Genomic DNA, 26,625 nt, shown 5'->3' on the forward strand with positions numbered 1-26,625 from the left:
GTGAAAACGACTTACAGCTTTCTTTTTCTCCCTTTTTTTCTCAAAATCTCCTCTTCAACATCAAAAAAGTCTTCATTTTCTTTTTCGTCATCATCATCGTTCTCCTCTCCTTCACTTTCTTCTTCCTCCTCTCCATCCTAGATTAGAAGAAATTACTCATGAAAACATTTTTAGTTGAGACTCTCTCTTGGCTATCCAAAACTACTAGTATGTGTCACAGTTGTATTGCATTATTGTTTTAATCAACCAAACAAAAGGTAGTACATAAACTCTTAATACTCATAATTATAAGGGAGAAACTCTACAACGAATAAATAAATATAAAAATAAATATATGGAGTAACAAACCCACAAATGTATAAATAAAAATAGGAGTCAATCTTATTATATAGCAAATAGATCCAAAATGCATAAAAAAGTTTAATACAATGATTAAAAGATGAGGTCAAAGGTGAAGGATCAAACAAAAAGGAGACAGTATCAAAAATACATGGGCAGCAGTTCATACCATCAAGTAAAATCAGATTAGCGCAGAGGTGAGTGATATCTGTAGTCAGGCGCAGAGAATGCCCATAGATCACATAAAAGAGCAAAGCCAAAAAGTAGAACTACGTATAAAGTCATTATTGTGACAAACTGGTCTTGCTAAGCAATGAACGTCATAGAGGCATAAACCTGTTAAGACCCGAAAAGTACAAAACCACTAGTAAATTCAAAAGCTGCTAATGGGTACCAATGATCTGAAGTGCCCCTATACATGCCCTCAATCTCAATGCGCATTTCTCTCCATCATGCGAAATGAACATTGGGGTTGAGGGCACACATAGGGGCACTTCAGATCATGGTTAAGCATTAGTACATTTGAAATTACTAGTATTTTGGTACTTTCGGGTGCTTGAGAAATTATGCGTTTATGACGCTTATTACTTAACCGGACCAGTTTGACACAGAAATTTTACATTTATATATGTGACCTATGGGCATTCTCTTTGGACTACAGATAAAACTCACATCCGTACTAAAATTATTTTACTTGATGCCATGACCTGCTACCCATTTTTGCTCCTGTGTGTCCTTTTTGTTTTGAGCCTTCACCTTGGGCCTAATATAAAAATAAGTCTGCAGTCACTCTGTGTGACTGCAGCCTTTTGATTCTCCCCAAAGCATGCACAGTGTACTACAGGGATTCGCTGGTTTCTGAGCCGGGAACAGCAGTGATGAACGCGATATGCCAGCTCAGAAACCGGCAAATCGTAGCAGAGAACAGTGTGTGCGTTGGGTAGAGTCTAAAGGCTTTTGATGTTTTTGACACTTCATTTTAGACTAGACAATCCATATAAACATTCCAATTTTGCATTAAAATTTTAGGCATTTTGGACCTATTTGATATTTATTAAAAGAAAAAAAAAAAAAATTATATATATATATATATATATATATATATATATATATATATATATATATATATACACATACACACACATATACACACACATACATATATATATATACATACACACACACACTATAGATGGTAGCCCGATTCTAACGCGTCGGGCATTCTAGAATATGTATCTAGTTTATTTATGAAGATTTTAGAATAATGCAATTTATACACAGGATTCAGCCGGCCGCGACCAATTAGCGAAGCGTGGTTCAAATCAAGCGCCAATTCGCGGTCGGACTGCGCCTGTCACTGATTGTTCGCGGCCGGCCACGTAGTAAATAGCACAGCCCACGGAGTGTATAACAGCCCACGTAGCATATAACACAGCTCACGTAGTATATAACAGCCCACGCACGCAGTATATAACACTGCCCACGTAGCACATCGCACAGCCCACGTAGCACATCGCACAGCCCACGTAGCACATCGCACAGCCCACGTAGCACATCGCACAGCCCACGTAGCACATCGCACAGCCCACGTAGCACATCGCACAGCCCACGTAGCACATCGCACAGCCCACGTAGCACATCGCACAGCCCACGTAGCACAGCCCATGTAGCACATCGCACAGCCCACGTAGCACATCGCACAGCCCACGTAGCACATCGCACAGCCCACGTAGCACATCGCACAGCCCACGTAGCACAGCCCACGTAGCACATTGCACAGCCCACGTAGCACATTGCACAGCCCACGTAGCACATCGCACAGCGCGCGTAGTATACAGCAATGTGGGCATCATATCCCTGTAAAAAAAAAAAAAGAATTAAAATAAAAAAATAGTTATATACTCACCTTCCGTTGGCCCCCGGATCCAGGCGAAGCGTTTAGCGATGCTCCTCGCGCTCTCCGGTCCCAAGAGTGCATTGCGGTCTCATGAGATGACGTAGCGGTCTCGCGAGACCACTACGTCATTATCTCACGAGATCGCAGTGCATGGAGCGGTCACCGGAGCGTCGCGAGGAGCGGGAAAGGCCTGTTCTGGATCCGAGGGGCAGACAGACGGTGAGTATATAACTATTTTTAATTTTTTTTTAATTATTTTTAACATTAGATCTTTTTACTATTGATGCTGCATAGGCAGCATCAATAGTAAAAGGTTGGTCACACAGGGTTAATAGCAGCGTTAACGGAGTGCGTTACACCGCGGCATAACGCGGTCCGTTAACGCTGCCATTAACCCTGTGTGAGTGCTGACTGGAGGGGAGTATGGAGCGGGCACTGACTGCGGGGAGTAAGGAGCGGCCATTTTGCCGCCGGACTGTGCCCATCGCTGATTGGTCGTGCCTGTTTTGCCGCGACCAATCAGCGACTTGGGATTTCCGTTACAGACAGACAGGCGGAAGTGACCCTTAGACAATTATATAGTAGACATATTTGTGGGTTCATGACTTAAAATAAATTTATAGGATCTTGGAATTTCATTATTTTCATCCAGAGTAAACCACATTTCTCTGTAGCTGTGCCTTCCTGTGCACATTTTTACAGCACTGTACTGTAAAGTCATTAATAAAACAGCACATTTAAAAATAAAGCATTTCACCAACCTTTTCACTGCTTGATTCACAACATGGAAGCAGCTGAAAATCGCCAAACTCTTCTTCCTCTTCATCATTATTCTCCCTGTAAATATTTGCAATGAATACCAACATAACAATGCCAGAGTAAATAAGTGATTAGAATACAGCAATGCTTCAAGTTCACACCCTCAAATTTCAAACTTCACTGCCAACTTAGGGTACTGTCACACAGTGGCACTTTGGTCGCTACGACGGCACGATCCATGACGTTGCAGCGTCGTTTGATTATCGCTCCAGCGTCGTAGACTGCGGTCACACTTTGCAATGCACGACGCTGGAGCGATAATTTCATGACGTATTTGCGATGTAGAAGCCATTGGTTATTATGCGCACATCGTATACAATATCGTGCACACCTTTGTCACACGATGCAATCATGCCGCCACAGCGGGACACTAGACGACGAAAGAAAGTTTCAAACGATCTGCTACGACGTACGATTCTCAGCGGGGTCCCTGATCGCAGTAGCGTGTCAGACACAGCGATATCGTATGGATATCGCTGGAACGTCACGGATCGTGCCGTCGTAGCGACCAAAGTGCCACTGTGTGACAGTACCCTTACACTGTCATAGAATTTGGAGTAAGGTAAAGAAAAGAGAAAAATACCTGTGTTATAATAAGATAGTACAAATCTTAGAGGGTAAAAAAGAAAAGCACATAAAGCATGTCAACAAACTGAGCTAAACTATGCAGAAAATAATATTATGTTCTGATACAACCTGCTTGAATAAATTGCTTCCTAGATTTAGTTAAATGTTCTCTTAGTTAATTACCGTTCTACGGGGAAGGAAGCCATGTCTGCTTCTTCAGACAACTGGTCCTCTTTTTTTGCCTGGGAGTCCACTTTGACCAAACCTGATGACTTCTGTGTTAAGGAAGCAGCTGAACAAAAGAAGACCGGACACAGTTATGTGTGTGTAAAGTCTGGGATTGGTAATATCACATAAAAGAGCTATTAAAAAAAAAAAAGAGTCTCTGCAGCAGGTAATTTTACTTGTAATCCCTTCAGGTCATGGCTATTTCTAGTTTGTCCTCCCCTTTATCCAGAACTTTTTTATTATTATTTTCCATCAATATAGCTGTATGAGGGCTTGTTTTTTGCAGGACAAGTTGCACTTTTGAATGACACTATTCATACTACCACATATTGTACGGGAAAACAAATTTCAAGTCCGCTGAAATCGCAAAAATAACTGTTTATTTACCATGTTCTCCAGGTCCGTACAAGTATGCAGATACCAAACATGTATACATATCTTTTTTTTTATTTAAGTGGTAAACAATGTTGGGAAAATTTGTAAGAAAAAAAAAATAATTCGCTTATGTCATCTTACAAAACCTGTAACGTTTTAATTTTGGGGGGCTGTGTGAGAGATTATTTTTTGCACCCTGCGCTGACGTTATTTCTGATACTATTTTGAGGAAGATGAGATGTTTTTATTGCCTCTTATTGCATTTTATTGCAATGTTGTGGCAGCCTAAAAAATTTAATTCTTGCATTTTCTTTTCTTTTCCATTACGCCATTTATTGATTGGATTTAATTGATTTTATATTTTGATAGATTTTACTTTTCTGAATGCAGCAATAGCAAATGTGTATCTTTATTTTTTATTGTTTTATTTTTAATGCGGCAAAAGGGGGTGATTTGAATGTTTTTTTAAAAACCTTTTTTTCCTTAACTTTTGGCTGGATTTAAATAGTCTCCTTAGATGAATTGACTGATTGTCTGATAGCTTGTGCCATACATAGCAGTGCAATAGTACTAATATGTATAGCGAAAATCAACATCTCCTATGAACAGAGTCCACGAGCTCACCTTCACATGAGTATCGCAGTAACAGGGACGGGGGTCTGTCAGGACAACCCATTGGCACCCCACACATCACGTCACATGGGGTTCCGATGGGAGCGTGTAACAATGTGTGCCTATGCTGGCATGTGTTGAATGCTGCTGTCAGAGACTGACAGTAGGATTATATAGGTTAACAGCCACAAGCGGAGCTACGATCCACCAGCGGCTGTTTAAGGCTGATTTAATCAGCTGTTGTGCAGGGAAAGATGCGGTCTCGGCATGTGAGCCATCATCAAAGGCACGGACACGACATGTGGCATAAGTTTATGTCTTATGTTGTGAAGGAGTTAATATTAATCAGTCAGTAGTTAAACAATGGTTTTACGTGACCTTAGTCCCCAGGCTCATGTAGTCACTAACTGGGTTTCCTACTAATACAATTTTCAGCAGAAGTTAATCATATTAGATTGTACTAGACCATCATTGAAGAACTTCATATCAGGTCAGTATCAAAACATTCTTGCACAGCTTTAATTGGGTGAAACCCTCACAAGATCTGATCACTAGTGATGAGAGTATACTCGTTTCTCGGGTTTCTCCAAGCATTCTCATGTGGTCTTCGAGTATTTTGACGTGCTCGGAGATTTATTTTGTCGTCGCAGCTGCATGATTTGCGACTGCTGGACAACTTGAACATATGCAGAGACTGCCTGTTTGTTAGGGAATTCCCACATGTATTCAGGCTGTCTAGCAGCCGCAAATCATGCAGCTGCGGCGACAGACAATCTCCGAGCGCGTCAAAATACTCGAAGACCACATGAGAATGCTTGGAGAAACCCGAGAAACGAGTATACTCGCTCATCACTACTGATCTCCCAGAGTTTGTGCAGTAGAGTTGGATACAGACTGCACTATTAATTAGAATCAAACCGGTGCACAAGCTTGGCCAGATATCGTACATTTGTGTTGGAAACCATAGCACCCAGAGTGTCTGCCCATGCCCAATGTCAGATCAAGGAGGAGAAAACGCTGAAGGTACACTTTAAAGGAGGTGTTCGAACATCAAAAATTCAATACAGCGCTAAAAAGTCAATGATTGGCATTGGTGGTCATGTTGGTAGACAGCATGTGGCAGGTGCAAAGAAGTAAAAAGACCTGAGAGAAGCACCCAGAGACAGCACTGAAGAAACAGGGTATGCATCAAGTAATGATTTTGTTTATTATATAAAATTTACTGCCTTTAGCCTAATTTTTGTTGTTCTCAAAAAAAAAAGGTTTTCATCTGTTTGATGTCAGAGGGTCAACGAGTGTTCTCATTAGGTGTAAGGAAAGGATTGTGTTAAATTATAAAAAGACTTCCCAAAATGTAACAGAGTATGAGAAGATTAAAGTGGTATGCCCATCTCTAAGATCCTGTCCCAATATGTAGTAGGTGTAGTAATAATAATATTAGCAAATACCTCCAATAAGAAATATTGTTTAGTTCTTCTGATAAGCTGTGTCACTTATCCCATATGCAGAGCATTGCAATAGCTTAGGTATCCATGGTTATGACCAATAACAACTGTCACAATACAATAAATGGTCATAAGCATGGATACGAAGGCCTCTCTCACACTTCCGTCTTTAAGCTCCCGTCATAATCCGTCAATTTTTGAAAAAACATTGAATTTTTCTGCAGGATCCTGTTTTTTTTCCCATAGACTTGTATTAGCGACAGATTGTGACGGATGGCCATCCGTTGTGCACTGGATCCGTCGGAAAATTATTATTATTTATTTATATAGCACCATTAATTCCATGGTGCTGTACATGAGAAGGGGGTTACATACAGGGTTATAGATATCGTTAACAGTAAACAAATTTACAATGACAGACTGGTACAGAGGGGAGAGGACCCTGTCCTTGCGGACTTACATTCTTCAGGATAGGGAAGGTAGGGAAGAGACAGGAGGTTGGTGTGCTGCAGCACTGGTGGTGGTGAGGCGGCAGCTCGGTTAGTCGTGGCGGCAGCTATGGTGGTCGGTGACGTGGCGGCAACTCGGGTGGTCAGTGACATGGCGGCAGCTCGGGTGGTCAGTGACGTGGCGGGTGGTCGGTGACGTGGCGGCAGCTCGGGTGGTCGGAAAATAACTGTCCGTCGGGCAGAGAAAACGTTCAGAGGAACGTTTTTTCTGCACGTTGGAAAATTGCTCATTGACGGGTCCTGCGCTGCCCGTCGGCGACTATAATGGAAGCCTATGGACGCAGGATCCGTTGCTGACGACCAAAAACAGGAATCCAGTGACGTATCCCGTTTTTCTCTTCAGAGCATGCCTGAAAAGGATTTTTTAGTCAGGTCTCTCTCTCATATTACACATTGGGATAGGATATAGAAGATGAGAATACTCCTTTAAAAATATCTGCTTGATGTACATACATTTGGCTGACTAGTGTTTATGGCAACCTCTACAATGTAAACAAACCTTTAACCCCTTAATCCCATATGACGTACTATCCCGTCGAGGTGACCTGGGACTCAATTCCCAATGACGGGATAGTAAGTCATATGCAATCGGCCGCGCTCACGGGGGGGAGCGCGGCCGGGTGTCAGCTGACTGTCGCAGCTGACATCCGGCACTATGTGCCAGGAGCGGTCAACTTTTGCACACAGACTTTCCTCTGCTCCTAGCATTCACATGGTATGTTCATGCACCCAGCTCTCCTGCCTTGTCTGTCTATGAAGTGCACATAGTACATCACCCAACTTTTGCACACTGACTTTTCTCTGCTCCTAGCATTCACATGGTATGCCTTTCACCTAACCCCAGCTAACCCCAGTGTTATTTATGACGTTGTTTACTCTGGCTTGATTGTATGCATCTGGTCCACCCTTAATTCTCTGACCAAGATGAGCAGAGACCACTCCTCTCTGCTTCACACCTGAATGCACTTAGTTGTATATATATTGACTAGCACAAGTCTGCAATGACTTTAGTCTGCTGTGTGATTCCTATAAGTGTGTCCTAGAAGTGTGAAGATTAATTTTAGAATTAAAACCAGAATTGAACCAGAAGTGAACTGAAAGTAACTGGCCAGTCACTGTAAACAATGTTTCTGTTTGTTTTCACTTTCACCCCTATAATCCTTCACTTTCTGCTAATTCCCCTAATCCCCACACCAAGTAAGGAACTGTTCATCTCTTCTTCAATCCTCCCCATTCATCTCACCTCCTCCTCAGAACTGTTCCTCAACATACAATCCTCTGTCGCCAAGCACAGACAGCCGCCTCATGCCCTCTCCTGCTCCCACCTTCTAACACTTTCTCTGCTCCTTCTCACTGCTGGTGATATCTCTCCAAATTCTGGTCCTCCTCACCACATCCCCAGTGTCAGTTCTACCTCCCATCCACGCTCTATCACAAATTTCCGTAACCTCTCTAACCTTATACCCATTCGCCCGGCCCCCGCTTCCCCAGTCCCACTAACAGGAACTCTGTGGAACGCTCGCTCTGACTGCAACAAGCTTTCTTACATCCATGATCTTTTTATTACTCACAAACTTTCCTTCCTCGCCATCACCGAGACCTGGCTCACCCCTTCTGACACAGCCTCTCATGCTGCACTCTCGTATGGTGGCTTCCACCTTTCTCACACACCCCGCCCCAGCAGCAAGCATGGCAGAGGAGTTGGTTTTCTCCTGTCTGATAACTGCTCCTTCCCCCTAATCCCACTGCCACCCTCTGTTACCCTCCCTTCCTTTGAGGTGCACTCTGTGCGCATCTACTCCCCCTCCAACTGACTGTCATTTACTGCCCCCCAGGGCCAGCCACCACCTTCTTTGACCACTTCACCACCTGGCTACTTCATTTCCTTTCTGCGGACATCCCCACTATCATTATGGGCGACTTCAACATCCCCATTGACACTTCCCTCTCAGCTGCCACTAAACTTTATCTCTCACTTCCTCCTTCGGCCTCACTCAATGTTCTTCTGCAGCCACCCACAAAGATGGCTACACATTGGACCTCATCTTCACCCACCTTTTCTCCCTGTCTAACCTAACTCACCTCTTCCTCTTTCTGACCACAATCTACTCACATTCTCTCCCCTCCTTGTCTACAATCCCCACCCCAGAAACTTGCACACCCTTGCAGAAATCTTAAAACACCTCGATCTACACTCACCCTCTGAATCCCTCCTCCCTCTCACAGACATAAGTTCCCTACACAATGCGGATGACGCTGCCGCTCTATATAACACCACAATAGCTGCAGCTTTGGAATCTCTTGCCCCTCTCACACATACCAAAACTCACGAAATCAACAGACAGCCCTGGCACACCAGCCTGACCAAAGAACTGAGGCGAGCTTCCAGGGCTGCTGAGCGGAGATGGAAAAGATCCCACTCCAAAGAGCACTTCATCGCATTCAAACAGTCCCTCACTACTTTCAAGACCACACTCGCCACAGCAAAACAAACCTACTTCTCATCTCTCATATCCTCCCTGTCTCAAAACCCTAAACAGTTATTCAACACCTTCAACTCTCTCCTCCGTCCCCCAGCACCTCCTCCCTCCCCACTCATCTCAGCTGAAGACTTTGCCTCATTTTTCAAGCAGAAGATTGAGAACATCAGAGACAGTTTTAGTCAACAACCCCCAGAGCCCTTCCTCCCAACTATCCAGCCCTCCACCTCCAAAACCAACTTCTCCATTACAGCAGATCGACTCTACACTCTACTCTCAAGATCGCATCTCACCACCTGTGCACTTGACCCGATCCCTTCCCACTTCATCCCAACTCTAACCCATCTCTTCAACCTATCACTAACAACTGGTGTTTTCCCCTCAAGCTTTAATCATGCCTCAATCACACCGATCCTCAAAAAGCCCTCTTTTGACCGATCCTCTGTATCTAGCTATCGCCCTATATCACTTCTCCCCTATGCCTCAAAACTACTGGAACAACACGTCTACCTTGAACTGTCCTCCCATCTATCTTCCTGCATCCTCTTCAACTGCTTACAATCAGGCTTCCGGTCACACCACTCCATTGAATCTGCCCTAACTAAGGTCACCAATGACCTATTAACCACCAAGAGCAAGCAACACTACTCTATCCTCCTCCTCCTGGACCTGTCCGCTGCCTTGGACACAGTGGACCATTCCCTATTACTACAGACCCTCTCATCCCTTGGCATCACAGACTTGGCCCTATCCTGGATCTCATCATACCTAACTGACCGAACATTCAGCGTCTCCCATTCACACACCACCTCCTCACCTCGCCCCCTATCTGTCGGAGTCCCACAAGGTTCAGTTCTAGGGCCCCTGCTCTTCTCCATTTACCCTTTTGGCCTGGGACAGCTCATAGAATTTCACGGTTTTCAGTATCATCTCTATGCTGATGACACACAGATCTACATCTCTGGACCAGATATCACCTCCCTACTAACCAGAATCCCTCAATGTCTATCTGCTATTTTATCCTTCTTCTCCGCTAGATTTCTAAAACTTAACATGGACAAAACAGAATTCATTGTCTTTCCCCCCCATCTCATGCAACCCCCCCAACGAACCTATCCATTACAGTAAACGGCTGCCCACTCTCCCCAGTCCCACAAGCTCGCTGCCTCGGGGTAATCCTTGACACTGATCTCTCCTTCAAACCGCATATCCAAGCCCTTTCCATTTCCTGCCGCCTTCAACTCAAAAATATTTCACGGATCCGTACATTCCTAAATCAAGAATCTGCAAAAACCCTAGTCCATGCCCTCATCATCTCCCGCCTCGACTACTGTAACCTCCTGCTCTGTGGCCTCCCCTCTAACACTCTCGCACCCCTCCAATCTATTCTAAACTCAGCTGCCCGACTAATCCACCTGTCCCCCGCTACTCCCCGGCCTCTCCACTCTGTCAATCCCTTCACTGGCTCCCCATTGCCCAGAGACTCCAGTACAAAAGCCTAACCATGACATACAAGGCCATCCACAATCTGTCTCCTCCATACATCTGTGACCTCGTCTCCTGGTACTTTCCTGCACGCAACCTCCGATCCTCACAAGATCTCCTTCTCTACTCCCCCTCTTATCTCCTCTTCCCACAATCGCATACACGATTTCTCTCGTGCATCACCCCTACTCTGTAACGCTCAACCACAACATATCAGACGTTTACCTACCATCGAAACCTTCAAAAAGAACCAGAAGACCTCCCTCTTCTGGCAAGCCTACAACCGGCAGTAACCACCAATCAACCAAACCACTGCACGACCAGCTCTTTCCTCACCCATCCCTTGTAGATTGTGAGCCCTCGCGGGCAGGGTCCTCTCTCATTCTGTACCAGCTGTGACTTGTGGTGTTCAAGATTATTGTACTTGTTTTTATTATGCATACCCCTCCTCACATGTAAAGCGCCATGGAATAAATGGCGCTATAATAATAATAAATAATAATAATAATAATAATTAACCCCCGAAACACTGCTTTCAAACATGCCGGGGGCATAGGGAAGCATCGCGCAGGGAGGGGGTTCCCTGCGTGCTTTCCTGAGACCCTCGGTACAAGACGATGTGCTCACCTTGTACCGAGCGTCTCCTCCCTGCAGGCCCCGGATCCAAAATGGCTGCTCAGAGCAGGCTCTGGTAAGCCTGCAGTGCTGCTTGTCAGATCGCTGATCTGACACAGTGCTCTGCAAAGTGTCGGTTCAGCGATCTGACCCTATAGTGTGATGCCTGGCTAAAGTTAGGGTTGGGGCTAAAGTTAGGGTTGGGGCTAAAGTTAGGGTTGGGGCTAAAGTTAGGGTTGGGGCTAAAGTTAGGGTTGGGGCTAAAGTTAGGGTTGGGGCTAAAGTTAGGGTTGGGGCTAAAGTTAGGGTTGGGGCTAAAGTTAGGGTTTGGATTACATTTACAGTTGGGATTAGGGTTAGGGGTGTGTCAGGGTTATGGTTGGGATTAGGGTTAAAGGTGTGTTGGAGGTAGGGGTGTGGTTAGGGTTGGGATTAGGGGTGTGCTGGGGTTAAGGGTGCGGTTAGGGTCAGGGGTGTGGTTGGGGTTAGGGTTTCAGTTAGAATTGGGGGTTTCCACTGTTTAAGCACATCAGGGCTCTCCAAACATGACATGGCGTCTGATATCAATTCAAGCCAATTCCGCGTGTGCCCAAACAGGGGTTTACCCCAACATATGGGGTATCAGCGTACTCAGGACAAATTGGACAACAACTTTTTGGGTACAATTCCTCCTGTTACCCTTTGGAAAATACAAAGCTGGGGGCTAAAAATTAATTTTTGTGGAAAAAAAATGATTTTTTTATTTTTACGGCTCTGCATTATAAACTTTTGTGAAGCACTTGGTGGGTCAACGTGCTCACCACACATCTAGATAATTTCCTTAGGGGGTCTACTTTCCAAAATGGTGTCACTTGTGGGGTTTCAATGTTTAGGCACATCAGTGGCTCTCCAAACGCAACATGGCGTCCCATCTCAATTCCAGTCAATTTTGCATTGAAGAGTCAAATGACGCTCCTTCCCTTCCGAGCTCTGCCATGCGCCCAAATAGTGGTTTACCCCCACATATGGGGTATCAGTGTACTCAGGACAAATTGTACGACAACTTTTGGGGTCCATTTTCTCCTGTTAGCCTTGGTAAAATAAAACAAATTGGAGCTGAAGTAAATTTTTGGTGAAAAAAAGTGTTAAATGTTCATTTTGGTTTTTTTAAACATTCCCAAAATTCCTGTGAATCGCCTGAAGGGTTAATAAACTTCTTGAATGCGGCTTTGAGCAGTTTTTAGAATGGTGTCACACTTATTTCCTATCATATAGACCCCTCAAAATGACTTCAAATGTGATGTGGTCCTTAAAAAAAAAATGGTGTTGTAAAAATGAGAAATTTCTGGTCAACTTTTAACCCTTATAACTCCTAACAAAAAAAAATTTTGGTTCCAAAATTGGGCTGATGTAAAGTAGACATGTGGCAAATTGGGAAATGTTACCTATTAAGTATTTTGTGTGACATATCTCTATGATTTAAGGGCATAAAAATTCAAAGTTGGAAAATTGCGAAATTTTTTTCACAAATAAACGCAGGTAATATGGAAGAAATTTTACCACTATCATGAAGTACAATATGTCACGAGAAAACAATGTCAGAATCATCAGGATCCGTTGACGTGTTCCAGAGTTATAACCTCATAAAGGAACAGTGGTCAGAATTGTAAAAATTGGCCTGGTCATTAACGTGCAAACCACCCTTTGGGGCTTAAGGGGATAAGGTAACCTCTTGAAAGTTAACATGCAACCCATCCCTCTTCTTCTGGGCTCTCATCCCCCACATATGATATGGTGGGGCAATATATTTACCATTTATGTTTAAGTGACAATCTAAACAAAATAATCTAGCAATTCGACCAAAATACGAGACCTAACCTAAATGATAGATTTAAACATAAGCATTTAATACAATAGATGCCGTATATTTGTAGCAGCTTGCCTTACCTTGTGACACAAATTTTCCAGAGCATAACCCCAGCAGCTCATCCATGGCATCTTTCTTGGACACTTCGTCATCACGCTGACTGGAGTCGGAGAGGGAGCCCCTGAAGTTCCCGGAGCACAGGTCCAGCAACTCTCCCATGTTAGCATCCATAGCATTCTCATCCATTGTATCCAATACTAGCCTTTGCTTAGCAGAGCTGTATTTAGTCCTGTTGTGCCCTACGTTTAGAAACCTTTAAAAAGCAAAAATAGACATTAAATACACCACCACAGTAAAATGATTCTTATAGAAGCCATTTTTGTTTCTGGAGCTTTGGGGGTTTTTTTAATATCCTTTTTCAAGGAGTGAATTTATTTTTCAGTTGATATCGACACTTGCTCGCTTGTAGTTTTAGTATAGTAATTAATGTTACTATTTATTTTACCATTATAAAAATACTAGTAAACAGGATAAAAAAAATCAATTATGCCAGGTTTTGTTTTTATGGTGTTTATTACGCAGGGGGGAAAAACTAATTGGCAAAATGATTCTCTCCATTTCAGTAATATTATGGTCATGCCAATTATATTTTTTTTTCAAAGGGATATTCTTAAATTGTGTCTCTTTAGCAGCACAAAACTCTGTAGTGTCGTTAGTTTCCTTTCTTCCTGGTTTTTAGCACAGTGGTCTCTCCTCCTTGAGTGACAGCTCTGGTAAGTAGTAGAGCACAAGTTCTGCCATAAACACATTCAGCTATCAGTGGTTTGTTCTGAGTGTGCACTGTTCTCACTGAATTTACAGAGATAATAGGGGATTTGAACAAGCACACAGCTTCAGATAGGAGCCCAGAGCCGTAATTAGGAGACGTGCGGTGAAATATGCGGGGCTGGCGATTTATAACATCACCTCTTCAGAAGATGAGATGAGAGCGAGGAGAGCTAACTGCTGTACAAAAATCAATGGGGAAAGAGCTGACTGGGATGTTATGAGCTACATTCCAGGAGAGAGACTAACTACTATATATATGCAATGCTGCCTTTTTAAAAAAAAACAACAAAAAAAACTACTTTGGTCTATGGCCAAGGACTACCGTCCCCACTGTTGCAAGCAGATGATAGGCATATGAGAACAGCTCTTGAGCCCGTTCCATATAGAGGATTCAACGTAAAGTGTACAATTAAGTTTTAAGTCTGGAAGGGGAATGGGATAAAAATTTTAAGATAGAAAAACAACAGACTTTTTCAGACCACAGTCAGGGTATACAAATGTATACCAACTGGTATGTTAAGAAGCCCAGAAAAAAAGTCGGAGGCTGTCACCTATAGTTCTGTGCAAAAGTTTTAGGCAGGTGTGGAAAAAAAAGTGATGCAAAGTAAGAATGCTATAAAGTTTTAAGTGTTAATAGTTTATTTTTTATTAACTAACAAAACGCAAAGTGAATGAACAAGAGAGAAAATCCAATGTAGGCTGGTGCAAATTATTCTGTCTTCTCAGGTTATCCCTGACAGACATGATGATGTTGAAATCAAGGCTTTTGTAGAGGGTATATCACTTGTGCTTCTTACGCAGACGATCGTTCTTAATGAATGGCGGTATAATTGAGGTAATTGTCCTACTGCAGAATAAGTTTGGAGCCAGTCAGATGCTTCCCTGATGATATTGTATGATGGTTAAGTATCTTGCTATATTTCTCAGCATTGAAACCCCCATTATCCTGACCAAACCACCAACTCAACTTGCTGAAATGCAGTACCAAACTTGCAAGGAATCTCCACCATGATTCACTGTTGTCTACAGACACACCCTATTGTACTGCTCTTCAGCCTGTCTGTGAAATACACCAAGGTTACTTACCGGTAGCCGTTTTTTCCGGGACCCATGACGGCACACCTGAGAGAGGGGATCCGCCCAGTCAGGACAGGAAACCCTACTGAAAATAAAAGGGCAGTACCTCTCTGTCGCTTCAGTTGGTTTTCAGAGCATGAGAGGCCCCCCTGGTTAGTATACATGGCAAATCCATCACCACATCATATGAACTAAAAACACCCAAAACTATAGTGCACACCCAAAAGGTGATAAAGGGGGGGAATATACAGGTGCCGTCATGGGTTCCAGAAAAACCGCCTACCGGTAGTAACCTTGGTTTTTTCCCATCCCCCATGACGGCACACCTGAGAGACTTTTGTAGAACGAAACCTTAGGGAGAGACCACTGCTTGCAGTATCCTTCTACCAAAGGTTAGGTCAGCAGAGGAAGAAAGATCCAGCCAGTAGTGTTTGAAAAAAGTTGAGGGTGAGGACCAGGTAGCGGCCTTGCAAATTTGGTCAATCGATACCTCAGCTTTCTCTGCCCAGGAGGTTGCCACGGCTCTGGTTGAGTGAGCCTTGATGCCATCAGGAACCGGAGTGCCACTCGCAGAATAGGATAGACTAATGGCCTCCCTGATCCATCTAGCAATGGTACTTTTAGCTACCCCACACCCTTTTTTACTACCCTGAAAGGCTACAAATAGGGTTTGGTCTTTCCTCCACTGACTAGTCATGGTCATGTATTGTAACATAGATCTTCTTACATCTAACATATGGAACTTTTGTTCCCCAGGATTTTTAGGATTATTACAAAGCGATGGTAATCTCCTGACTCCTATGGAATTTTAGGACCACCTTGAGGAGATACGCCGGGTCTGGTCTTAGAATTATCCTGTCGTCAAAAACCTGAGTATAAGGAGGGCATATCGACAGAGCTTGTAAATCACCTACCCTACGGGCCGATGTTAGGGCTACCAGTAGGACTGTTTTCAGGGTGACTAATTTAGGTGACAACTCCTGCAAAGGCTCAAAAGGGTCTTTTGTTAAAGTTTCTAAGACTAAATTTAGATCCCAAGGAGGGATTTTTGGGATAATAACTGGCCTAGACCTGCCACAGGATTTTATGAATCGTGAAACCCATCTGTTTGATGCTAGGTTGCAGTTGTATAGGGCCCCCAAGGCTGAAACTTGAACCTTAAGGGTGCTAGTTGCTAATCCGAGTTGCAACCCTGCCTGCAGGAACTCTAGGATGGGTCCCACTAGAGCTACATCCCCCAACGGTTCACCCAGGAAGTCAAGAAACTTTCCACATCCTACCGTAGATTCTAGATGTTATAGGCTTTCTGCTTTTCAAAAGGGTGGAGACTAACCCTGGTGAGAATCCTTGGCGACTCAGTAACGCCCTCTCAAATTCCAGGCTGCCAGATTAAAGCCCACCTGAGAGTGGGTCACTGGTCCCTGGGTTAACAGGTCCGGAACTTCTGGCAGAATCCATGGGTCTGTGAATGACATCTGCCTTAGAAGGGAGAACCATGGCCTTCTTGGCCAGAATGGAGCTATGAGTTATTTTTGCTCGGTCTTTTCTGATCTTCCGGACTACTGTTGGAATCATCACTATCGGGAGGAATGTGTAGGCCAGAGGTTCTCCATGGTATTACCAAAGGCATCTACTGCAAAAGGATGTTCTCTTGGGTTTAGGGAGCAACATTTTTTGACTTTTTTGCTGTGTGAGATGGCAAATAAGTCTATTTCTGGTGTACCCCAGGCTTGTATTATTTGTTGGAACACCTCGGGGTTCAAGGACCATTCCCCCCGTCTCAGACCTCTGCGACTCAGGAAGTCTGCCTGTGTGTTTTCTACACCCCTTATGTGTAGTGCTGTGAGGGATGACAGGTGTTGTTCTGCCAACTGGAAAAGTAGATTTGACACCTCCATGAGGCCCCGGGACCTCGTCCCCCCTTGGCGATTGATATAAGCCACCACTGCTCGATTGTCAGTCATGATTCGAGTATGGCGGCCCTGGAGCAAAAGGAGAAAATGTTTCAAGGCCTTTTCCACTGCCCATAGTTCTTTTTCGTTTGAGCCATGATTCCTTTCTTTGAAGGACCAGGTTCCTTGTACTGAATGAGACCTCAGATGAGCCCCCCCAACCTATACCGCTTGCGTTGGTCGTGATGTCTTCAACCGGTTTCTGCCACTGGACCCCCATTGTGAGATGTTCCCTCACAGTCCACCAAATTAGGGAATCTCTTACGCCCCGAGAAATTCAGATTTCCTTCCAAATGCCCTCTTAACAGTTTCGGAGCTGACAGAACTTCCCACTGCAGTTGTCTCAGGTGAAATTGTGCCCATCCTACAGCCGGAATGCAAGACATTAATGAGCCTAGTAGGGACATTGCTTATCTTAGGGTCATCGCTGGCTGAAGAATTGCTGTACTGGTCAAGTTGATTATTTTGGCTACTTTGTTCTCCGGAAGGAGGCAGAGCTGACGCTTGGAGTTCAGTATTAATCCTAGGAAGGACTGCACTTTTACTGGAACTAACTTTGATTTGGGAATTTTTATTATCCATCCCAGCTCTATTAGAGTTGATGTTACAACTAACTTGATGAAAGCAATGGGTCTCCGTCCTCCCTACCACAAGGAAGTCGTCCAGGTATGGGACAATCACTACATCCCGGGATCGGAGGTATGACATCACCTCTACCATCACCTTGGTGAATACCCTGGGAGCTGTAGACAGGCCGAATGGAATGGCTGTATATTGGTAATGCTTCACTTGGTTTTGTATGTAGAGAGCTACTCAAGTATTACCGATATTCCTGATGTATTGGGATATGATAATATGCATCTTTTAAGTGTATTATTGCCATGAAGCAGTGAGTGAACAGAAGTTTTGTGGTTGTGTTGATGGACTCCATCTTGAAGGAGTAGTTCTCTACTGATTGAGCTTTCTTAGATTGACTATTGTTCTTCAGGAGTCATCTGGTTTTTGTATCAGAAAGAGGGGGGAGTAAAACCCCCCTTCCTTCCTCCCGAGCCGGGACTTCCTGCAAGACATTTTTGTGAACAAGTCCGAGGACTTCTGTTTCCAGAGCAGATTGCTCCTGCTGGGACTTCCTCCGGGGAGTTATTACAAAATTGTGTCTAGGTGGACGGATGAATTTTATTTTTAGGCCGTCTTTGATAATGTTTAACCCCTTCATGCCGCGGCCCTTTTTTGTTTTTGTGTTTTCGTTTTTCGCTCCCCTCCTTCCCAGAGCCATAACTTTTTTATTTTTCTGTCAATATGGCCATGTGAGGGCTTGTTTTTTGCAGGACGAGTTGTACTTTTGAATGTCATCATTGGTTTTAACATGTCTTGTACTAGAAAATGGGAAAAAAATTCCAAGTGTGGTGAAATTGCAAAAAAAGTGCAATCCCACACTTGTTTTTTGTTTGGCTTTTTTGCTAAGTTCACTAAATGCTAAAACTGACCTGATATTATGATTCTCCAGGTCATTATGAGTTCATAGACACCAAACATGTCTAGGATATTTTTTATCTAAGTGGTGAAAAAAAATTCCAAACTTTGCTTAAAAAAAAAAGAAGCGCCATTTTCTGATACCCGTAGCGTCTCCATTTTTCGTGATCTGGGGTCGATTGAGGGCTTATTTTTTGCGTGCCGAACTGAAGTTTTTAATGATACCACTTTTGTGCAGATACGTTCTTTTGATCGCCCGTTATTGTATTTTAATGCAATGTCGCGGCGACAAAAAAAACGTAATTTTGGCGTTTCAAATTTTTTTCTTGCTACGCTGTTTAGCGAACAGGTTAATGCTTTTTTTTATTGATAGATCGGGCGATTCTGAACGCGGCGATACCAAATATGCGTAGATTTGTTATTTTTTTATTTTATTTTGGATGGGGCGAAAGGGGGGTGATTTAAACTTTCATATTTTTTTTATTTTTTTCATATTTTTAAAAACTTTTTTTTTTTTTTACTTTTGCCATGCTTCAATAGCCTCCATAGTTGGCTAGGAGCTGGCACAACACGATCGGCTCTGCTACATAGCAGCGATCTGATGTTCGCTGCTATGTAGCAGAAATGCAGGTGTGCTGTGAGCGCCGACCACAGGGGGGCGCTCACAGCAGGCCGGCATTAGTAACCATAGAGGTCTCAAGGACCTCTATGGTTACCATCCTGATGCATCGCTGACCCCTCTGATCATACGACGGGGGTCGGCGATGAGGTCAATTCCGGCCGCCCGGCCGGAAGCGCCGGTTAAATGCCGCTGTCTGCGTTTGACAGTGGCATATAACGGGTTAATAGCGGCGGGTGAATCGCGAATTCATCCGGCGCTATTGCGCGCACATGTCAGCTGTACAAAACAGCTGACATGTCGCGACTTTGATGTGGGCTCACCGCCGGAGCCCGCATCAAAGGGGAGACACGACATGCGCAGTAATAGTACGGCGCATGTCGTGAAGGGGTTAAAACCCAGGTGCTCGGGGAGATGTTTATCCAGGCCGGAAAGAAGAGGGAGAGCCTTCGTCCATCCTCTAATGTAATGTCATTGGGGGGGGATTTTTTTGCTGATGTAGAGGGCCCATTGAACATATAGCCCGATCCCCTTTTATCTTTAAAGTTCCAATTTCTCCTATCTCCTGGGGGACGACCTCTGTTAAGCATTTATGGCACAATAAAGAAGATTTTTTCACCTTGACTGGATGCTGTCCTTCACTTCAACCTATGGTATGTACTCTTCCACTTGGGTCCAGTGGATATAGGACGGGCATCCGCCTTTTTCTGCTCTTTTTGTCAGATGTGCTGTCAGCCAGCAATCTTTGTTCTTGGACCTCTGTTAAATCTTCTCCTCCGAAAGAAAGGTTTTTTGGGATCTCTAGTGAAACTTGGAAAGGCTTTCTTTTTATCTCCTGCATGTTCCAAGATCTCTTCTAGCTTTTTTTCCCAAAAAAGAGGAATTAACCGTTGCATGGGATGGAGCACAGTTTATGTTTAGACGGCAAATCCCCAGGACAAACTTTAAGCCATAGGGCTCTCCTTGCCGCATTGGACAAGCCCGCTGCTCTAGCTGTTAATCTTGCAGAATCCGCAGAGGAATCTGCCAAAAAAGCTGCTGCTCCTTGCACCAAAAATATATTCGCAAGGATATCACTTCTAGGAACTTTATCCTTTAGCTGATCTTCTATCTGCTGTAGCCAGACCATGAGAGCACGAGCCGTACGTGTCCCAGCTATTGCTGGTTTCAAGCCCCCAGCCGAAGCTTCCCAGATGTGTCTCAAAAAAACTATCAGCTTTTTTGTCAAGCAGGTCTTTTATGACACCTGAATCTTCTGACGGAAGGGACGTCAATTTTACGAATTTTCTCCCAGGATTCGGAGTCTTTTTCCTCAAAAGATGAAGAAGGCAAGGTACCCATTTTCTCGGGTTTTTTCCATTCTTTTTCGATCAATGCTTTGATTTTTGCATTGACCGAAAACGTACGTTTCCTTTTTTCTTCTAACGCGCCAAACATGGCATCCTCAAGAGACCTAGGTGCCTTTTCCTCTTTAAGACCCATTGCAGACCTGACAGCTATGACTAGTTTTTCTACATCCTCAGTTGGAAAACATGGTCGACCCCCTGTATCACTGTCTGAGGAGGAATCTGAGGACTGGATAGAAGCGGAGGAGGTAGAGGGAGACTGGGATGATTTATGACTGATTCTGAGAGGCATCCAAATACGAAGACTCCTTGCGGCTTTTCCTCCCTGTTTTTTTAAGGGCCAGTTTTAACCCCTTCATGACCCAGCCTATTTTGGCCTTAATGACCTGGCCGTTTTTTGCAATTCTGACCAGTGTCCCTTTATGAGGTAACTCAGGAACGCTTCAACGGATCCTAGCGATTCTGAGATTGTTTTTTCGTGACATATTGGGCTTCATGTTAGAGGTAAATTTAGGTCGATAATTTCTGAGTTTATTTGTGAAAAAAAACGGAAATTTGGCGAAAATTTCGCAATTTTCACATTTTGAATTTTTATTCTGTTAAACCAGAGAGTTATGTGACACAAAATATTTAATAAATAACATTTCCCACATGTCTACTTTACATCAGCACAATTTTGGAAACAAATTTTTTTTTTTTGCTAGGAAGTTATAAGGGTTAAAATTTGACCAGTGATTTCTCATTTTTACAACAAAATTTACAAAACCATTTTTTTTAGGGACCACCTCACATTTGAAGTCAGTTTGAGGGTTCTATATGGCTGAAAATACCCAAAAGTGACACCATTCTAAAAACTGCACCCCTCAAGGTGCTCAAAACCACATTCAAGAAGTTTATTAACCCTTCAGGTGTTTCACAGCAGCAGAAGCAACATGGAAGTAAAAAATGAACATTTAACTTTTTAGTCACAAAAATGATCTTTTAGCAACAATTTTTTTTATTTTCCCAAGGGTAAAAGGAGAAACTGGACCACGAACGTTGTTGCCCAATTTGTCCTGAGTACGCTGATACCTCATATGTGGAGGTAAACCACTGTTTGGGCGCACGGCAGGGCTCGGAAGGGAAGGAGCGCCATTTGACTTTTTGAATGAAAAATTGGCTCCAATCTTTAGCGGACACCATGTCGCGTTTGGAGAGCCCCCGTGTGCCTAAACATTGGAGCTCCCCCACAAGTGACCCCATTTTGGAAACTAGACCCCCCAAGGAACTTATCTAGATGCATAGTGAGCACTTTAAACCCCCAGGTGCTTCACAAATTGATCCGTAAAAATGAAAGTACTTTTTTTTCCCCAAAAAATTATTTTAGCCTCAATTTTTTCATTTTCACATGGGCAACAGGATAAAATGGATCCTAAAATTTGTTGGACAATTTCTCCTGAGTATACCGATACCTCACATGTGGGGGTAAACCACTGTTTGGGCACATGGTAAAGCTCGGAAGGGAAGGATCGCCATTTGACTTTTTGAATGAAAAATTATCTCCATCGCTAGCGGACACCATGTCACGTTTGGAGAGCCCCTGTGTGCCTAAACATTGGAGCTCCCCCACAAGTGACCCCATTTTGGAAACTAGACCCCCCAAGGAACTTATCTAGAAGCATAGTGAGCACTTTAAACCCTCAGTTGCTTCACAAATTGATCCATAAAAATGAAAAAGTACTTTTTTTTCACACAAAATTTCCTTTAGCCTCAATTTTTTCATTTTCACATGGGCAACAGGATAAAATGGATCCTAAAATTTGTTGGGCAATTTCTCCTGAGTACGCCGATACCTCATATGTGGGGGTAAACCACTGTTTGGGTGCACGGCAAGGCTCGGAAGGGGAGGCGCGCCATTTGACTTTTTGAATGGAAAATTAGCTCCAATCGTTAGCGGACACCATGACGCGTTTGGAGAGCCCCTGTGTGCCTAAACATTGGAGCTCCCCTACAAGTGACCCCATTTTGGAAACTAGACCCCCAAGGGAACTTATCTAGATGCATAGTGAGCACTTAAAACCCCCAGGTGCTTCACAGAAGTTTACAACGCAGAGCCGTGAAAATAAAAAATAATTTTTCTTTCCTCAAAAATGATTTTTGGCCCGGAATTTTTTATTTTCCCAAGGGTAATAGGAGAAATTGGACCCCAAATGTTGTTGTCCAGTTTGTCCTGAGTACGATGATACCCCTTATGTGGGGGTAAACCACTGTTTGGGCGCACGGCAGGGCTCGGAAGGGAAGGCACGCCATTTGGCTTTTTGAATGGAAAATTAGCTCCAATCATTAGCGGACACCATGTCGCGTTTGGAGAGCCCCTGTGTGCCTAAACATTGGAGCTCCCCCACAAGTGACCCCCATTTTGGAAACTAGACCCCCAAGGGAACTTATCTAGATGTGTGGTGAGCACTTTGAACCCCCAAGTGCTTCACAGAAGTTTATAACGCAGAGCCGTGAAAATAATAAATGTGTTTCCTTTCCTCAAAAATATTTTTTTAGCCCAGAATTTTTTAATTTTCCCAAGGGTAACAGGAGAAATTTGACCCCAAAAGTTGTTGACCAGTTTCTCCTGAGTATGCTGATACCCCATTTGTGGGCTCGGAAGGGAAGTAGTGACGTTTTGGAATGCAGACTTTGATGGATTGGTCTGCAGGCATCATGTTACGTTTGCAGAGCCCCTGATGTGCCTAAACAGAAGAAACCCCCCACAAGTGACCCCATTTTGGAAACTAGCCCCCCAAGGAACTTATCTAGATGTGTGGTGAGCACGTTCAACCCCCAAGTGCTTCACAGAAGTTTACAACGCAGAGCCGTGAAAATAAAAAATCATTTTTCTTTCCTCAAAAAAGATGTTTTAGCAAGCAATTTTTTATTTTCACAAGAATAACAGGAGAAATTGGACCCCAATATTTGTTGCCCAGTTTGTTGTGAGTATGCTGGTACCCCATATGTGGGGGTAAACCACTGTTTGGGAGCACGTCAGGGCTCAGAAGGGAAGTAGTGACATTTGAAATGCAGACTTTGATGGAATGGTCTGCGGGCATCACGTTGCATTTGCAGAGCCCCTGATGTGCCTAAACAGTAGAAACACCCCACAAGTGACCCCATTTTGGAAACTAGACCCCCCCAAGGAACTTATCTAGATGTGTGGTGAGCACTTTGAACCCCCAAGTGCTTCACAGAAGTTTATAACGCAGAGCCGTGAAAATAAAAAATAATTGTTCTTTCCTCCAAAAATTATGTTTTAGCAAGTAATTTTTTATTTTTGCAAGGGTAACAGGGGAAATTGGACCCCAATAGTTGTTGCCCAGTTTGTCCTGAGTACGCTGGTACCCCATATGTGGGGGTAAACCACTGTTTGGGCGCACGTTGGGGCTTGGAAGGGAGGGAGCACCATTTGACTTTTTGAACGCAAGATTGGCTGGAATCAATGGTGGTGCCATGTTGCGTTTGGAGACCCCTGATGTGCCCAAACAGTGGAAACCCCTCAATTCTAACTTCAACACTAACCCCAACACACCCCTAACCCTAATCCCAACTGTAGCCATAACCCTAATCACAACCCTAACCCCAACACACCCCTAACCACAACCCTAACCCCAACACACCCGTAACCCTAATCCCAACCCTAACCCTAATCCCAACCCTAACCCTAATCCCAACCCTAACCACAACTGTAACCCCAACACACTCCTAACCCTATCCGTAACCCTAACCACAAGCCTAATCTTAACCCTATTTCCCACCCTAGCCCTAATTCCAACCCTAACCCTAAGGCTATGTGCCCACGTTGCGGATTCGTGTGAGATTTTGCCGCACGATTTTTGAAAAATCTGCAGGTAAAAGGCACTGCGTTTTACCTGCAGATTTACAGCGGATTTCCAGTGTTTTTTTGAGCGGATTTCACCTGCAGATTCCTATTGAGGAACAGGTGTAAAACGCTGCGGAATCCGCACAAAGAATTGACATACTGCGGAAAATACAACGCAGCATTTCCGCACGGAATTTTCCGCACCATGGGCACAGCGGATTTGGTTTTCCATAGGTGTGCATGGTACTGTAAACCGGATGGAAAACTGCTACGAATTCGCAGCGGCCAATCCGCTGCGGATCCACGGCCAATCCGGCCAATCCGCTGCGGATCCGTGGCCAATCCGCACTGTGTGCACATGCCCCAACCCTAACCCTACCCCTAGTTCTAACCCTAACCCTAGTGGAAAAAGAAAAAAAAATATTTTCTTTTTTTTATTATTGTCCCTACCTATGGGGGTGATAGAGGGGGGGTCATTTACTTTTTTTTTTTATTTTGATCACTGTGATAGGTTTTATCACAGTGACCAAATTATATCTGGAACGAATCTGCCGGCTGGCAGATCCGGCGGGCGCACTGCGCATGCGCCCGCCATTTTGGAAGATGGCGGCGCCCATGGAGAAGACGGATGGACACCAGGAGCCTCGGTAAGTATAAGGGGGTGGAGATCGGGGCCTGGGGGGGCGTCGGAGAACGGGGGGTGGCATAGGAGCACGGGGGGAGCGGATAGGAGGACGGGTGAGCGGAGCACAATACGGAGGGGAGCGGAGCACAATACGGAGGGGAGCGGACCACAGATCGGTGGCTTGGGGGAGCGGACCACAGATCGGTGGCTTGGGGGGGCGATCGGTGGCGTGGGGTGGGGGTCACATCAGTGTTTCCAGCCATGGCCGATGATATTGCAGCATCGGCCATGGCTGGATTGTAATATTTCACCAGTTTTTTAGGTGAAATATTACAAATCGCTCTGATTGGCAGTTTCACTTTCAACAGCCAGTCAGAGCGATCGTAGCCACGGGGGGGGGTGAAGCCACCCCCCCCCCTGGGCTGAAGTACCACTCCCCCTGTCCCTGCAGGTCGGGTGAAATGGGAGTTAATCCTTTCACCCGATCAGCAGGGACGCGATCATTCCATGACGCCACATAGGCGTCATGGGTCGGATTGGCACGGGTTTTCATGACGCCTACGTGGCGTCAAAGGTCGGGAAGGGGTTAAGGAGTCTTTTATCTCTGCCTAGATTATGGCTTTAAGGCTAGTGGCGAAATTAGGGGTCTCATCCTGTATAGTTTTATTAATGAAGTCAGCGGAGAGGTCCTTCTGCCACTGAACTGCAAGCGGAACTTTACAAAGGGCACATTCTCGGTTCTTTGTTTTGCCGCTAGATTTCCTCGACCCCTAGTGATCAAACAGAAAAAATGGACCCTGTTACCATAAGGGTGACATTCACGTAGATCACTCACCACCGCTGACAGTCAACGGTACCGGTTTCGGAGGCTGGACAGATGCACGTGCAGCGTCCCTTCTGGACGCAGACGAGTCTTGCTGGACAGGACGACTCCTGCTCCTACCATTTGAGCGGCTGCTCCTGGTATGCTGGAGCAAGGCATCTGGCGATAGCTCCTGATGCGGCTGCTGCTGCTCCTGTTGCCCCACTTCCATGATGAAGCTTTTGGGCATGAGCACGTCTTCTGTGGTCATCCCCCCTCCTGGGATGTATACTGCAGAGATCACCGAATGCTAGATCTCGGCCCATCAGAGAATGTGAGGTACCTCAGCCATGGCGCATGACCGTGGTACCTGCTAGATGATTGACATATGGCACAGCTGTGACCGTATCCGATTGAATTCGGATGTGGTGACTCGCCAGAAGGCAGTGGACCTGCTGAAGGACTAGCCGTACCGTTCGGATCCCCAGAACAATGATCAGGAGAAAAAGACTGGCATTGGTAGTCCCTAATAACCATTGAACCGGTAGAAAGGATCTCCCCTGGATGGGAGAAGAGCTCAGAGACTACCCTCTGAAAGCCTGTTTGACCTGCAGAAATCAAGCGGAGCGAAGGAAACTGCTTCCATTGCAGTCACCATTCTTCCTCAAAACCCTCCTAGCAAATCAAATGGAATGAGGGGATGAGTGATCAAGTGCGCGAGCTCCCTGTTGAAGGGCCACAGCCTTGTCTCAAGGGAGAATTACCAACCTTCTGGAAGTGTCCAGGATCATCCTCAAGAAGGATATATGCTGGGCTGGAAATGAGGAAAACTTGCCTAA

The 26,625-nt window shown here is 44.6% G+C and overlaps 1 protein-coding gene across 2 annotated transcripts in view; it reads right to left on the reverse strand.

Annotated features, from left to right (window-relative positions):
* Positions 1-26,625, reverse strand: part of CLSPN (claspin) — a 127,976-nt gene that overhangs the window by 27,114 nt on the left and 74,237 nt on the right. For both annotated transcript variants that reach the window (XM_077295813.1, XM_077295812.1), the window contains exons 15-18: positions 13,298-13,530; positions 3,806-3,914; positions 2,998-3,073; positions 16-137 (exon numbers count right to left, since the gene is read on the reverse strand). In XM_077295813.1, the coding sequence (XP_077151928.1) occupies positions 16-137; positions 2,998-3,073; positions 3,806-3,914; positions 13,298-13,530 (540 nt within the window). The remainder of the gene's footprint in view (positions 1-15; positions 138-2,997; positions 3,074-3,805; positions 3,915-13,297; positions 13,531-26,625) is intronic.

The sequence above is a fragment of the Ranitomeya variabilis genome, chromosome 3 (genome assembly GCF_051348905.1).
Source record: "Ranitomeya variabilis isolate aRanVar5 chromosome 3, aRanVar5.hap1, whole genome shotgun sequence".
NCBI lineage: Eukaryota > Metazoa > Chordata > Amphibia > Anura > Dendrobatidae > Ranitomeya > Ranitomeya variabilis.